Here is a 16,286-nt window from a genome sequence, read left to right as displayed (position 1 = left end):
ATAATGAGGAGGAGCGAGCGAGTAAATTCTCGGGGAGCAGCGAGAGAGGGCAAACGCGCGCGAGACATGTACAACGGTGTGACGGGGAGCAATTTATGATTTGCAAAGGGTTGACGATCATTAAGTTTTGGCGTCAGTCGCCATGGCCACCGCTCAGGAACTGTTCCAGAGCGCACCTTTGTCCCCAAGCAGTTGGTGTCCGCTGTTAGGCTTGGGAAGGGGTGCAGCTCCTTGGCCCGTGATGTGATGTCATGATGCTTCTTCGCTACACAGTCGAATGACGATGGGAATCTCGCCTATCTCCATCACCGAGCAAGCCCCACACTATACCCAACGGCTTTGACTACGTCCACAGCCCAGCCTATCCATCCGCGAGCCGCCTGGACTGCATTCAACACTCCAATTATATTCCGACAAAAAGCATCCGCCTCTTCCCAGTCATCTGCGTAAGCTTCCCAGATGGCCGTCTGGCGACTGCCCGGAGCGTCCTTGGTCACCAATTTCCACTCCCCGTCTTCGTGTTGCTTCACATTGACTTTTGGCCCAATGACCAGGGCTCGGCCAAGAATGCGTGAATCGGCAACGAAGCGGGTTGCAGCGTCGACCACATCCTCCACCTTTCCCATTGCTCCTCCGGCAAGTGCGACTCGTGCAGCCGCAGTAACAATGGGCGTGTCGATGAAATAAGGGCAGAGAAGGTTAACGCGAACGCCTTGCATGTGCGATGTTGCGCGCAGCGAACGGAACAGCCCCAATACGGCATGCTTTGCAGCACCGTATTGAGGCTGGACAGGTATAGGCCCGAGTGAGGCGACTGACCCAAGAAACAGCAGGTGCCTGTCCCGGGTGTATAGAGGATGTGAGTCCATGCTGCAGGCTGTCGAACCTGGATTCCGGAAGAGCCAGTAAAGCGCAAGGTGAGTAGTGTACATGACTCCCGTGCAGTTGACGTCCATGATTTTGAAGTCGGGCTTCGGAGGCTCAGCAGTGTTCAAGCCGGTCGGTCGTTGCAGGGGGTCGTCGCCAGCTATGCCAGCGTTGGCGACTACGGTGTCGATACCGCCATGCGGGCTCAGCTTAACAGCCTCCTTGAAGAAGTTGACTTGAGACTGCCAGTCAGTGACGTCGCAATGCACGAAATGGACATGCTGGTTTCCCGTCTCTTTCTGGACCTCCAGAGCGAGAGCGCCGCCTTTCTCAACATTGACGTCTCCAATAATTATCGCAGCGCGATATTTTGCCCAATGCCTCACGAAGCCGGCGCCGAAGCCACTCGCTCCTCCGGTTATTACAATTGTCTTGCCCTTGACCCAAGCCGCCTCGTAGGGTTTCGACAAGTCGACAGGTGGGGACTGTCTGATCATGTCCGAGAGGTTAGAGCTGCTCGAAGTAGCCATCGGTTTAGCGGAGACGATGGAGAAGGAGATGGCGCCTCTTTTGTACCTTCCTGGACCGTTGCGGGGGTGAGGGCGAGGAAAACAACAGTGTTAGCCCGGATGCCTTAGGAAGCCTAGGCTCGCTTGAAGGCTGGGCGGAGGAGTTTCCCCTCGCAGCAGCAGCTGGAGGGTACACGATGGCATTCGAAACCCACAGCTGCGTCATCACCTGAACCGAATCCATGGTGTAAACATTGACAGGTGAAGTATCGCACAATCCCCATGGCAGTGAATGGTGTGCTTTGCGGGGAGCTCGCTAGCCAAACAGACCCCACCACAAAGCTTAGCCCTTGGCGAGCCTTCATCCCTGTACCATTTTCCTGCGTCGTGAATTGACCCCTCCCACTACCTACCACCTACCACCACCACCACCACCACTCTCCAGTAATTAGCGCCATGAAGCCACTTGCCCTCGACGTCTCCGCAACCCATGTTATCGCAACCCTCTTCTACAAATCTGACTCCCCGTTGCACGCCCACCCGCATGCCGATGCGTCGCCTCACAGCCCGCGAGACACCCTCCCTGAGGCCTCGCTCAGTTCTTTGCGGGATTCCGTGCCCACCGAGAATATGTGCGACTACCCCCTCGAGCCGCCCACTCCAGGCCCCAACCCGCTTGACCACCTCTATGGCTCCTACCTCTCGCAGAGCTGCCTTACCGACTTCTTCGTCACGATGACCAACATAATACCAGGCCTCATGGAAGACACCATCACGTCGAGGAGGCTGGAAGCGTCCAAATTCTGCAGAGTTGTCGAAGTCACGTTTCCGCTTCCTAATCCCGCGCCCGTGACGCTGGAGACACTGCGAAGGGACGAGGTCGTGAGCCGGTTTGAGCGGGAGTGGAACGTCGAGGTCGTCTTCCAGCTCGACACTGTATATCGGCGGTACAAGCGCCTGGCAGTCTTCGACATGGATTCTACCCTCATCCAGCAGGAGGTCATTGATGAGATTGCCAGCCTCATTGGTGTCAAGGCCCAGGTTGCTGAGATTACAGCAGCTGCAATGAACGGAGAGCTGGATTTTGAAGCTAGTCTGCGTAAAAGGTGCGCCCTGCTCCGGGGCGTCCCAAGCACTGTGTGGGAGACCCTCAAGCCCAGGATCACGTTAAACGAGGGTGTCCTAGCACTGATCAAGGCGCTGAAGAGGCTGGGCTTCAGGACGGCTGTGCTAAGCGGGGGCTTCACGCCGCTGACGGGATGGATGGGGAAGGAGTTGGGGTTGGACTACGCTTTCGCCAACCATCTCACCGTCAGCGAGGACGGGCAGACGCTGACTGGCGAGTTGACCGGCGAAATTGTGCACGCCGAAAGGAAGAGGCAGCATGTCCTAGAGATTGCTGCAAAGGAGGACATACCCTTGGCCCAAGTCCTTGTCGTTGGTGACGGAGCCAACGATCTTCCGATGATGGGTGTGGCTGGCTTGGGGGTCGCCTTTCATGCGAAGCCCAAGGTGCAGATGCAAGCACCCGCAAGATTGAACTCGAAAAGTATGCTAGATATTCTATACCTACTCGGTATAACAAAAGAAGAACAAGAGGTGTTGTTGGGGTAGCATACAAAATCCCGTTGCTCGACGAGTGCTACTCCTGTAACTCGATCGCCTCTCCGAGAAAGCTCTCCGTCACTTGATCCTCCAAACCGCTCTCAAATGCAAGCATTGTGTTCTTTCCATACGTACGTGCGAAACCTAAAGCCTGTGGAGGTTATCTCACTTATTGGCGAATGGACGATAAAATGACCATTTCTAACATTGGACAGGAATACAAACAAACTCCTAAATCTGACCTAACCACAACGCCATGCTTCAAGTCCGAGCAAACCTATATCGAACCAGATTCTCGTCCGAGAATCTAGAATTACTAGTGCAACCCCAACGATAGCCAAAGTATACATGAGACAATTCCAGAAGGGGCGAACTCGCTCCAAATTACCCTCCTACAAGTGCTAAAGTGCCGGCACCTCCGTGTTCTCTATTTATGGGGCAAAAGCGCGAGCTGCAACTGGGCCACTCTTAGCCTTATGTCTGTTCTTTGCGACGCCTGGGAGTACATTAGAACAGTCTGCCAAGTTGCCAACATTGTTTCCAGTGACGCTGAGCCTGTTCATCGCTGAAGAAAACGCGGCGTTCCAGCCGTGTTGGTTAGTGGCGACGTTTCTCCAAGCCGGGGAAATATACGAGAGATTGAAATATTGGCAAACCCTCGAAAGTGAGGGATATTTGGCTTACACTGGGGTTCTTGAACAAGCGTTCATCACTAGACTGTACGGAGCGGTGCCGCTCAATGTCTGACCATAAGATGCAGCGTCCACCGTACCCGGTGTCGAGTCGAGTGAAGCACCCTCTCCAGCTAGATTATCGAAGAACTGCCGCCCGGTGCTATAGGTGCCTACAAGAGCAACAACATTCGGAGCACAGAACCCTTCAGCAACAAATACAAACACGATACTCGAAACTGGGTCGCTTCACTGTGGAACAAGACCCTCCGGAGCTGGTGTGTCGCTGTCTTGACGACCGACTAGGTTGCGGATACGTCCGCAGTTCCGACACTGTACTGTTCAGCATTTGCTCCCAGCTTGTTGCAAGTGCCTTGCTGCCTAGCTTTCTTGGACCTTGAACATTCTCCAGCGAGTATGATGCTGCTATCGCAAGTTCTATTTCTACAATCGTGAAACGAAAGGCGAATGGCAGCTCAGGCGTCTTCATTGCATCCCGAGAAGTCACCCTGGAGATCTCGAGAGACCATGCCCCAGACTGTAGGACACCCTCCGAACTGTCGCTTTGGATAAGGCACGGTAAGTTCAAGGGCCGGGGACAGGATGGGTAAGGAAAGAATGACGGATAGTTGGAAGTTAATCATTATGATAAATGAAGATCACAGTACGAGAAGATAGAAGGCAGCCAGGGGATCTTTCAACGCGAAGGTACAAATAAATACAAAGGAATGTATCCAAACGAAAGAATATTTGAAGTTAAGAATATTTCTGCAACGATGTCCTGGTTCATATAGTGGGTACAGCCTCTTGGAATGTCATCACACTCCGCATTGCCACGCACCTACAGTTGTTGACACGGAACGCCTAAATTTCCCACCATACAAAATTATTAACGGTTCTGTGGGACCCATGAGTGCGGCGCCGATTCTACCGTTCTCCCATTTAAATGTCCTAGTGGTCTCGATGTTGAGTGTCTCCACAAGGGTTCAAACTGCAACTTGAGGCAATCATTCTCCACCTACAAAGCCTTTGCACTATTGAATGAGAGGAGTGCTTGCTAGATTCTATGCAGACGGTGCAGTGGGTCATTCGGCGGGACCAACAGGTGTCAACAAAGGCGCTAGGGGTACATTCTCACGCTAGTTGCATGCGAATGTCCATTATTGCTCCTCTTGAGTGCTCTAGGAATCAGTTCATAAGGAAGACTCTACCTACACTGCACCCACATTTCGTTTCTTTTTCCAATCATGCAGTTGCAGCCAGACCGGAAAGAGTAAGGGATGGAATTCTGAAACGCCCTTTGCTCTGGCCTGAAATATATTGGAGTTCTAGGCTGGCGAGAGTAGTCTACCATGCGGCATGGTAAGCGTAGTGCGCGTCAGTGGCAGTCATTCTCTCATCCCCACCCTTGTTATTTTACGCGCGCCGCCTCTAGGCCTAAAGTGGAGTTTCGCGTGGGTCCGAAGATATCTCTACATCAGATGAGGAAGGAACCTTCTGGGGATGTTGCACAGGCTAACCAGGACAGGAGGAATCAGTGCATTGGGTTCTCGAGGTTTCAATGGTTCATGGGCCTTCTGCCTCTCCTCTTGTCATATATCCGGCGTACTTGGTCACCGCAGGCCCATCTAAACGAGGATGGTTGAGGTTTCCAGGTTGAGAATGATGAAGCTTCGCCTCAATCATGTGTTCTTGGCCACTTTTGAAACCTTTTTCCGTAAAGATTCTGTGATCTCACCAAGGCAAAAGTTACTGATTTCTGACTTTGTCTGTGAAGCTATGTGAAGCACTAGAGGCATGAGGAACTGGATTGCATTTATTGCTAGAGGAGTCCTTTGTAGGAGTCTGTATATATGCGAAATAAGTAGGTGAGTCTCAGCAACATAGACTATGGTGAGATGCATACGACTAACATTATCTTTATGTTACCCCGCATTAGGGCTGAAGTAAGACCCTTTCTTCACTAAGTTTTAAGGTTCTCCAATAAACGCGTTTCTGACAAAAATCCCTCATAGGCGCGTCAGAGATCATGCTTAAACAAACATTTAATTCGTTATGATGCTTTCAAGAGTGACCAGTCATCGACATTCAACTCACTCTCCTTACTCAATCGAAGGTCACCACACATGACTCCCCAGAACACTGCTGCCAGACATCTTTCCAAATCCCCCCCGCCGAAGGCTCGCGTCGGAGAGGACGGGCTTGTAAGTCGATGCCGGTGTATTATTGTAGATTCTCTACCACCAACCGTTGATGATTGAGTGAATTTTCATGGCTGTATAATCCTAAGTCTTCTGCTACTTGAGTTTTTTGTCGTCCCGTATCCGCGCCTGCTCCCGCTCTTGGCCACGTTTAAATTATATATAGCACACAACTCGCTCGTAGCAAAGGGGCTTCCGTACAGTATAATATCGAGGCACTTATATGTTCAAGAGTGTGCTTGTGAAACAAACAGGGTCAACATTATTTTGAGTCGAATTCCCCTTCACAATACCGAGACTTTGGCTACAGCTGTCCCTTGGGAACTATCCACTGTTCTCGGCTGCACAAGGTATCTTCACTAAACGTTTTGCAGATGGATGACCGAAAACCCTAAGTGGACATCAGCGTGTCTAACAGAACGTACTACAATTGATACTTTTCACTTCGCTACGGTCACGTGAGCCGTACAAAAGTAGTAACTCTGTAAGCCACTACAATACAATTGTAAGGCTAAAAAGTTAAGTTATAGTATTTTTAGAATAGGCGTTTTTAGAGTGGCAATTGCCTATTAGCTAGGGCTAGAGTTTAATAGTAATAGACGCGTTTAACAGAGGTTCTGTATGTTACTATTAACACATTTCTGTACAACAAGCAGAGACTTCTATATTACCCTCTTATAATATAAATATATAAAATATATATAACGTAAACTATTACTAAGCTAGATAAAATCTCTTAGCGCAACTAATACTATATTTAAAGCGTAATGTTTTGTTACGATTTCCACTTACTAGTCACGTGCTAATGAGGACGTGCGTTGGTGCGCGGGCCCAGGTAGTGTCAGGATGTCGGTAATAAGGATAGATCAAAGCGAATGTACAGTTCAGCCTTGTGGTCTATAAGAAGAAGAGAGGAAGTTAGTGTTACGACCCACGATTGGACCGTAAGCCGCCAACCCTCTGTGCCCCACTGTTTGAACGAGCAAGGATGGAGTCTCCCTATATTCCCATCTGATAAGTCACGGGACCTGACGGACGAGGAATGGACGGAGCTCTTGGACTGATGCACAGCCGAATGTATCATCTAATGAGCTAGGTGCGTTTGCATGCTATGCAGGCACAAGCATGCAACCTTATGTATATAGTCTAAGATCCTAACTACACTTAGAAGTTATAATTAAAGTTTAGTTTATTATTTACATAGACTAAGTAGCATTACTACTTTTTAATAAGAAGTAATCTAATAGTATACCTTACACTATATATACCTTCTTTTTTGTTCCTATCTAGGAACTGTTTAACCTAAGCACCTTATACTGCTGTTAAAGGGTAAACTACAGTTAGCTGCACCTCTCTGTCCTAGTAACTACGCTCTAACAGACTGTACATCTGTTTAAGACTAGGTTCTCTCCCCCTCTACTCTTCTTCTAATTCTTTCCCTAGGGCTAGAGTACTTTAGACACTATTTCTTTAAAGTAAAAATTATAACATTAATTACCTGTTACAGTCTATGGTTGGACCGACGTAACCCCACCGGAAGTACTCCACGAACTAGCTAGGTTGGGGCAGGGCTTGCTTACGGACTAATTGGAAGATGCGGAGGCAGCGCAGCTGCCTACAGTTATGAAAGAGTGTATAATCTAATAGGAAGGCAGGCTGCAAATCTAGCAAGTCTAACAAGCTAAGCAAGTTTACTATGTAGTAAACTTAACTAACTTACCTAACTTGTTCTTAGCACTACTGTACATGTATATAGTTTTAACCTTAAATAACTTTTAGAAAGGTGTGTTTAATGTTTAGTTTATTTTTTACATAGACTAAGTAGCATTCTAGCTTTCTAAAAAGCTGTAATACTATTTATATATCTTACAACATATATACCTCTAATTCTGTCTAACAGGACTATTTAACCTGGCTACTATACTGCTGCTATAGGGACAAATCACAATCTAGTCACCCTACCCTACTCCATCAGCCTAATAGCCATTACGCAGGACTGTACACCCTGCCGTCGGCCTCTACCCTCCGTCCTACTCCTAAGGAACAACATTGACCTAAGTGCTTCCATAAGCAAGGATTGTAACATTACCTCCCTCTAACAAAGTATAAATCTTTATACTACTTCTACTAATTTAGAAATAACTAGCGCTTTATTAGCTAGTACTAGCTAAGTTCTAACTATAAATAAAAAAGTAATAAATTAATAGTTAAATAATATAAGAAATAAGATAACAGCATTAAAATAAATGTTAGCCTAAGTAGTAAATTAAAAACTAGTAACGTACTTTACAGGCGAGTTGCTTACACACCTAAGTTGCTTACTTTTGCTAAGACCCTACCCTAACAAACTCTATTATAGCCTATAATAACCTGCTCTAGCACTATATAGTACAGTACAGCCTAGAATATTATTTAGATACTACTTTTACTTCTTGCTTACATGTTTGCGTGTTATGCCTAGTCTAATTACACTATCTATAGCGCCTTTAGAATAGCTTACCTACTTTAGCTTACACCTACTTCTTTACTTTCTTTCTATTACTACACACTTTAAACTTCTTTAGAGCTATTAAGCGTAGGCTTTTCTAAATTATTAAAGTTTTTTTTACCTTAATTTACTTTTTTTTATGCAATTTATGTTATGTAGTAGCCTTATTAGCTGCTTAAAGCTTAGTAATTTTTATTATACTAACACTAGCTTATGCGTAATTATTGCTGCCCTTTTTAAAACCTTTTTAAACACCTGTCGCAACTGCTAATTAGGGAGCAATAAGAAGCAAGTCTATTAACTATAAGAGGCTTATAGGGAGCCTGCCTATGTAGTGGGAGCTCCGGCGCTAAGTGTCTTAGGCTGCTCGTCCAAAACACAGGTGCGACACTAGGACCATGTGCTCTCTTACGCGACACACCCCCTAGCTTGCTAAGAGTAACAAGGGGAGCTAAAAGAGAGCAGAGCAGCATAATGCGTAGACAGGGCAGCTAAAAGATCTTAGACAGAGCTGCTAGAAGAGCTTAGACAGAGCTGCTAGAAGAGCAAAACAGAGTAATAGAGAACAGTAAGAGAACAAAAGAAAGCAGGGTAACTATTATAAAACACTTAGAGTGTAAGAAACAGCAAGCTCTTTACACACACAGTTAGTACATAAGAAAAAAATAAGTAACGCTTTATTAAGCATGCTGCTAGTCTAGCTAGACCTAATTTATAACTTAATAAAAGCGCAAGCATGCAGTGTACAGTCTAGGCGCGCTGCGCTGTTAGGGATGCTATTCTAATCCACAACGTCCTTACTAAGCTTATGCTGTAATGCTGCTAGGGTACAAAGAACTTCTAGTAGTAACTTTTAAAATCTAATTTTTTTTTGCTAGAGCATTTTATAAACTGCTATATTACACACTCTTTAGTTACTTTTTAATTTAAGTAATTTTCTTATTTATTAGCAGGTTATAAAGCTTTTTATTTATACATTTTTTAATTATGTACTTAAAGCGTTTGTAATGTATTAGCTTTTATAAGTGCTATATGTTTAAATAGTAAAAGCAAAAGTGCTTTTTATTTAATTTTATCTTAAAAGTTATGTACACTTTTAGCCCTTTTTTAATTTTATATAAGCTAGGAGAACTAAGCAGTGTACTGCTTAAGCATAAAAGTATTAGTAGTTACACTTAGTTAAGCTAAAAAGTCTAGCTTATGTTAAGCCTACTTATAGTTATATTTAGTAGCTAAGTAGAAAAAGTTTTTAATAAAAAGCACACTTTTAATGTCTTTAAGATTAATAAGCTTTATGTTAGCATAAGCCTGCGTCTATTTAAGTAGCTAGTATGCTAGTAACTAATTCTCTTTTAATACTAGGCATAAAGTAAATTTTTAATAAGTTATTTATACCTACTTTTTTTAGTTATTATTACTTAAGTAAAATAACTTACATTAAGTAGCTATAAAAAGTGCAATAAGTAAAAAGGTATATAAATAGTAATAATTTTATTATTTTTATAGTATTACTAAAAATAAAGTAAGTTATAGCTTTTATAGCTGTTAATAACTAGCAGATAGTAGTTACTAATAGTACACTTCTTTATATACGCGTTAAAGTGCTTTAACTAGTCTAGACTAAGCTAATTAGTAGTCTAGCTGCGCTTAGAGACTGTAATAACTTAATTTTAAAGTAGATTTTTTTATACTACTTTAAAAGGTAATTGCTACTCTAGAAGATAATAAAGAGTAAAATAGCTTACTTTTTAGCATTAATGCTTTAAATAGCTGTTATCTACTCCTAGTTACCTAGCTAGACTGCTTTTAGCTGTTGTCGCAACTGCTGATTAGGGAGCAATAAGAAGCAAGTCTATTAACTATAAGAGGCTTATAGGGAGCCTGCCTACGTAGTGGGAGCTCTGGCGCTAAGTCTCTCAGGTTGCTCGTCTGAAACACAGGTGCGACACCAGGACTGTAACGGCGCAGGCAAGACAATGGGTCCGAATGCGGTATGAATCCACTCAGAGGCATATGGGAGTGCGTGGGGACTCAGAGACCTGGGAATACCAATAACACCTATAGGCCTTGTACGTAGGATATCAGAAAACTACCGAGCTAGCTACGGGGGCGAGGTGCGACTAAATACATGAGGGAATAGGGGTAACAGCAGGGGTCGGGGCCAGGTCGAGGTCGGGGCCGATACGGGGGCCTTCCGGGCCATCCGAGATGGAACGATTCATGAGGATCGTTACAAGGACCATGTGCTCTCTTACGCAACAGCTGTTCTTATCTCTCTAAACTTATAATAACTGCTCTAGTAGATATCTAACCTATTATAAACCCTATCTTATTAAAGTTGTATATGTTATTTGTCGCGTATACTGAGAGCCTTGGCTGGGGCTTAGAGCCTGGGACGCAGCTCGGGATCTGGAGATATTATGTTCCGAAGCTCGGTGTATATAAGGAGAGCCCTCAGCTCTCTTAAATAGCAGAGTCACTTTATCTAATCTTCTAAACAGCTACTGCCAGGCTATTTTATCCTCCACAGTTATAGGCCTAGCGCTTTAAGAACCTAAGACAATTCTCTTTACATAACTATAGCGCTAGCAAAAGCTGTTTAGAAGCTTTATTTCTTATTTTTACTTATCTTTATTACCTTTAAAGCCTATGTTATGTTTAATTAAGATGCTCCTCTCCTAACAGGAGCATACTAGCTTAAAGACCATATAAGCTAGCCTCTCTAGTTTATCTAGCTCTAGTTCTATGCTCTTAGCAAAAACCTATAAGACATAATTAATCTAGATAGACTAGACGCTCTAAACCCTATAGACAGCGCTCTAAAGATGCCTACACTTAAAGCAATTACTACTAAGAACCTACTAGAGAAGGCTAACATTTAGTACTAAACTAATATTACTAAGTACTAAGCTTAATTAAGTAACTAGGCTTTCTATGCAACACATCTTTAGATAATCTAAAACTAGGTTAATGCAACTATTACACTAGAGCTCCTAGGACCTATAATAATATAGCTTATGTTAGAGAACTAATCTACTCTATAAGCACTTATACAAGCCTTAAAATAAAAGCTAGCACTAATAAACATAAGCATAAAAAATCTTATATAAGTAAAGTATAAAGCTTACTTTACTAAAGCAAAGTATAGCACTATAACTCTAAAAGCTTAGTACTAGCAGTAGCACTTTCTATACACTAAGGTAAGGACCTATAAGATTCTTAACATAGAAGGCTAGCTAGCCGCACAAGACTTCCTAGACGCCCTAGCTCTAAAGCTTGCACTAGACTAGGCGCGCTCTATGCACTAGAGAGTTATAGAGGCTAGCGCACTTAGTAAGAAACCTTTAAAAATCTAAAAAATTAGCAAGATCTTCTTAACAATGCTTTAAAAGCACTCTCTATGTGTAAGTAACTAAGGCATAAGTATATTTATAACACTTAGTAGATAATTAGATAATAATTTAGCCTAATTTATTTTAGCCTAATTAGGCTACCTGTGCCTATGTAAAGCTCTAGAGTAATCTCTTTATCTATAAAAAGCAGTAGACTGTAGAGACCTTACATTAGTAGTTACTAAAAAGCTAAAAAAGCTTAGTAAAACTACACATTAGAAGATCCTTAAAAGGCTTAAGTAAGCGCAGCATAAAAAAGTAAAGGCTATACTACTTAAAAAAGGCTATGTAATTCTAGACGCAGCCTCCCCTACTTTAAAAGCTATTAAAGGATTAGACAAGCTAGCATTTCTAAAAAGTATTATTACTACACTTATTAACTTAGCGCTTCTAGTAAAACTAGAGATGCATATAACTATAAATTTTAATGCTTACCTACTCTCTATAAGCACAATTCTAGATAATAAAAGTGCTATGTACTTAGTAAATAGTATAAAGCTACTTACACTTAAGTTATTTAAGAAAGCTTAAAGTTTACATATAGTAAAAGCTAGCACTTAGTTGTTCCTAATCTAGAGAATAGAAACTAAAAAGCTTAAAAAAGTGTTAAATAGAGCATAAAAAAAGCGCACAGAAGATCTTACACTATAAGAAGTAGTTATAGTAGAAGGATTTTATGTTAATATTATCTTAAAAGCTTATTTAAAAGAAAAAGAACTATAGTATTTAAAACTTAACTATACACTGCGCATAAGCACACTAAAAAAGAATAAGGTACTTATAACACTCTACTAAAAACATAACTTTATGTTTATTAAATATAAAGCTGTCTCTTTCTACTTACTAGTGCAGAGTGTGCTTCTAGATTACTAACGCTTATAAACTACATTTCTACACTTAGACTTAGAAGAGCTCTAGCATGCGCGCGCAGGACACCTAGGCTCTAAAGCTCTGCGGGCTCTAGTTAAAAGCGCAAGAAACATATAAATAACAGGTACAAAGTAAGTACGCTGTAAGCACTGCGCAACAACACACGCTAAGCAGGTTATATTAAAAAGACTAAAAAAGTAAGCTCCCTACCTATTCTAGAGAATTACATAGGACATGTTTAATATGCTATTAGGGTGCAGCAGAGCTCTATAAATAATAATTATTAAGAATAAATATAGCAGTAAAATCTTTTTATACTCTTTTTAGGCAAAAACACTCTTAGAAATCTAGAAAGTAATAAAGAACTTTAAAAGTATAGTGTTTAATTAATACAAGCTCTAGATTAGCAAAATACAGTAAGATAATAACACTACTACACTCCTTTAGCATAAAAAGTTAAGGTATAAGCTTTAAGTAAAAAAATCTAGTATTAATATTAAAAGCTTTTTACTATACACTTATAAGCTAAATAAAGCTGCAGAAAGAGCTAAACAAAAAATAATTATAAAGTTTATTAAAATAAAAAGCAGCGCAGGACTCCCTAAGAAGCTCTAGCTAGAAGTAGTAGACGCAGCAACATAGCTGTATAATATAAGCCTGTTGCACATATATAACCTACACTTACTAAATAAAGTCTTAGACACATAGTTTACTAACTACTTTAAATACTATAAGCTAGAGTAGGTAAGAAGTGCTACAGCTAATTTAAGGCCTAATTAGAGCAGGACCTACGCATATAGCTGTTACGCTTACCTACTTAATAGAGAGTAAGCAGCTAGGCGTTAGAAGTAAAGCTTTAAAGTAACTTTATAAGGCTACATAGAATATCTTATAGGCTATAGAGCCTTAAATATTTATAAAATATAAGTCTTATTACTTAACTAAGTAATTACTATAAGAAACATAGCTTTTAATAAAACACACTTTTATAAAAATAAAAGTAATAAGCTAATCCTCTAAAAAAAAGCCTCTAAAATTATTAAAATTTTTAATAAGTAAAGTAAGATTTATAATATAAAAAAGCCTTTAAGCTTTTACTTTAAAAGTTAAATAAGTAGTAAAGTAATATACTAAATTAAAGGCCCTAAAAGTATAAACTTAGAAGTATAGAAACTAAAAAGCTTATTAGAACTTAAGTTAGCTAGCTAAAAAATTAGCACTTAAAAGTAAAAGCAACTACACAGGTAATAAGTATAATAAGTAAGTTACTAAGGATTTATGTAGTTCCTAATAAACATATAGCACTTATTACCCTAAAGCTAACTCCTAAGCTAGAGCTTGCAGATAGCTCTACAACACGCCCTATATAGAGTAGGCACAAGCATACAGGTAATCCCTAGTAAGTGCACTTAACTAAAGAAGCAGATCTACTAGGCTTATTAAGTTAAATAGCTAACTTGCTAGTTAAAAAATTAACTTTTACCTTTTATACTAAAACATTATCTTTTATAGCTCTAGTTAAAGTAAGTAAGGCACTTTTTAAACATGCATATAATAAAAAAAGCTAAGGACTAGCTACACATATAAGCTAAAGAATACAGAGGCAAGATCTTAATAACTTAGGTAAGCCTAAGGGTGTAGAAAGCAGAGGTATATATACAACGCTTTTAGAGAGAAGCAGCATACGCCTTACTCTAGTTAATTTAGAGCACCTCTAAATAAACTTCCTTAAAGCATTTATTACTTATAATAATAAAGCGCTTAAAATGCTCTACATAGTGTTTTCTATAGCTGCTTTTTTTAGGCAGCTTTAACTAAGAGCTTATAAGCTCCTAAAAAAACCCTTAAAATAAAAAAATTTATATAAACACCTATATAAAGATCTTTTTAAGATTGCAGTATAAAAAAAAATAGCTACTCTGCTTAAAAAAGGCACTTAAAAAGAAATTATATAAACTAAAGCAATGTTTAAGCTGCTCCTACTAAAGTAGGTCTTTATATACAAATTTAACTAGAATAGGTATTTTACTAAATGTAAAGCTTACATATGTGTACATAGTAATTTCTAGAGTAAGGACTTGCTCTAGTTAACCTATGCTGCCACTCTTGCAGCTAGATTCTTCTAAATAGTAATAGCAATAGCAGCTTAATTTAACCTAAAGATTAGGTAATATAATGTTATAAGCATGTTTCTAAACGCACACTATAAAGGTAAGCTAGAAGTAACATGCAAGCTCCTAGAAGGCTTTATAAAGCCTAGCATATGCGTTAAGCTTCTCTAAGCCTTATACAGACTATGTAACTTACTAATTTTATAGTACTAGAAGCTTTTATAGACTTTTTAAAAGCTTAAGCTTAGCTTATTTAAAAAGAAGCTATGCTTATTTTTTAACTATAATTACTATATCTTACTTCTTTTTTATGTAGACAACATACTCTACATCTATTACTATAATAATAAGTTAAAAGCTTACTAATTAATTAGTGTAATTAAAAAAATATATAAGCTAGAAAATTAAAAGCTGTGTAAATAGTTTCTAAAGATTAAAATAATTAAAAACAAAAAGGCTAGAATAATCTAGCTAGTACATAACATGTATATTAAAAAAGTAGTAAAGAAGTTTAACCTTATAAAAAGCGCGCTCTTTTTAAGGACTTTTCTACTATTAGAAGAGCTTATAAGCAACTAAAGATTAGCAATAAAGTATAAAATTAAGAAATACTAAAAGCGCATAGGATTAACACTTTACACTGCAATTATAGTGCGCCCTAACATAGCGTTTGCAGCATCTTAGCTCTTCTACTACCTAACAAACCTAGAAAAGCAGCACTTCTAGGCAGTAAACTAAGCAATTGTGTACCTGTACTGCATAAGGCATATAAGCATACAGTATAGAGCACTAGAAGGCGCGCAACTTATTATATGTAAAAATGCGTCTTTTGCTAATTACATAAAGACTAGATAATTATTTTATAAATATATTATCTTACTTTTTAAAGGACTAATTCTATAGAAAGCAGCTCTTTAGCTAACAGTAACTATGTTTATAATAGAAGCTAAGCTGCTTACTTTAGTGCACATTATAAAAAAATTACTAGCTCTAAAACGCTTCTTTAAAAAGCTTACCCTAAAGCTAGGCACACTATAGCAGATCTACTGTAACAACTAGCAGACAATTAGGTTAGTAGTAGAGGAGAACGCCTAGATAACTACCTACCTGCGCTACATTAATATTTAGAACATGTAGCTGCGCTAGGAGCACATAAAGGGATCTTTTAAAGTGCGCTATATTAAAATAAGTAACATGCTAGTAGATAAACTTATAAAGCACTTACTAAAATAGTAATTTAAGCACTTTAAGTAGCTTCTTAACTTTAAAGACACGTAAATAAGCTTCTAAAGAGAGAAATTATTAATTATTAATAGCAGGGACATCTCTACACTGCCTAGGAATAAGAGGGCTATCTACTAGCAAAGACACCCCTCTATGCTATAGAGTTTAAGTAGGGATTTAGTACATAAGATGCGCAAAAACACAGAACGCTTAAACTATAAGGAGATTAATAAGCTTATCTAAGAGTTCCTTAGCGCGCTGGCGACGCGCTAGGAGCCTAGGGGAGACAACACCCTGCTCCTCCTCCTCCTCCACCTCCTCCACCTCCTCTTCCTCCTCCTCCTCCTC

At 40.5% G+C, this 16,286-nt stretch overlaps 2 protein-coding genes across 2 annotated transcripts; one reads left to right on the top strand and one right to left on the bottom strand.

The window, feature by feature from the left end:
• Positions 1–147: 147 nt before the first annotated feature.
• On the bottom strand, positions 148–1,665 carry BDR25DRAFT_300136 (NAD(P)-binding protein). Its single transcript, XM_033689305.1, has one exon. It carries the CDS (start codon positions 1,395–1,397, stop codon positions 306–308), a length of 1,092 nt encoding a protein of 363 aa, XP_033553879.1. The 5' UTR covers positions 1,398–1,665; the 3' UTR covers positions 148–305.
• A 120-nt stretch (positions 1,666–1,785) lies between these two features.
• On the top strand, positions 1,786–3,397 carry BDR25DRAFT_43358 (phosphoserine phosphatase serb). The gene is made up of 2 exons (XM_033698565.1): positions 1,786–3,112; positions 3,197–3,397. The coding sequence occupies exon 1, from the start codon at positions 1,833–1,835 to the stop codon at positions 2,988–2,990; it is 1,158 nt and encodes a 385-aa protein (XP_033553878.1). The 5' UTR covers positions 1,786–1,832; the 3' UTR covers positions 2,991–3,112; positions 3,197–3,397.
• The last annotated feature ends 12,889 nt before the right edge of the window (positions 3,398–16,286 follow it).

This window comes from Lindgomyces ingoldianus (assembly GCF_010093535.1).
Source record: "Lindgomyces ingoldianus strain ATCC 200398 unplaced genomic scaffold BDR25scaffold_2, whole genome shotgun sequence".
NCBI classification, from domain to species: Eukaryota; Fungi; Ascomycota; class Dothideomycetes; order Pleosporales; family Lindgomycetaceae; genus Lindgomyces; species Lindgomyces ingoldianus.
This window is presented reverse-complemented; position numbering and strand designations above follow the sequence as displayed.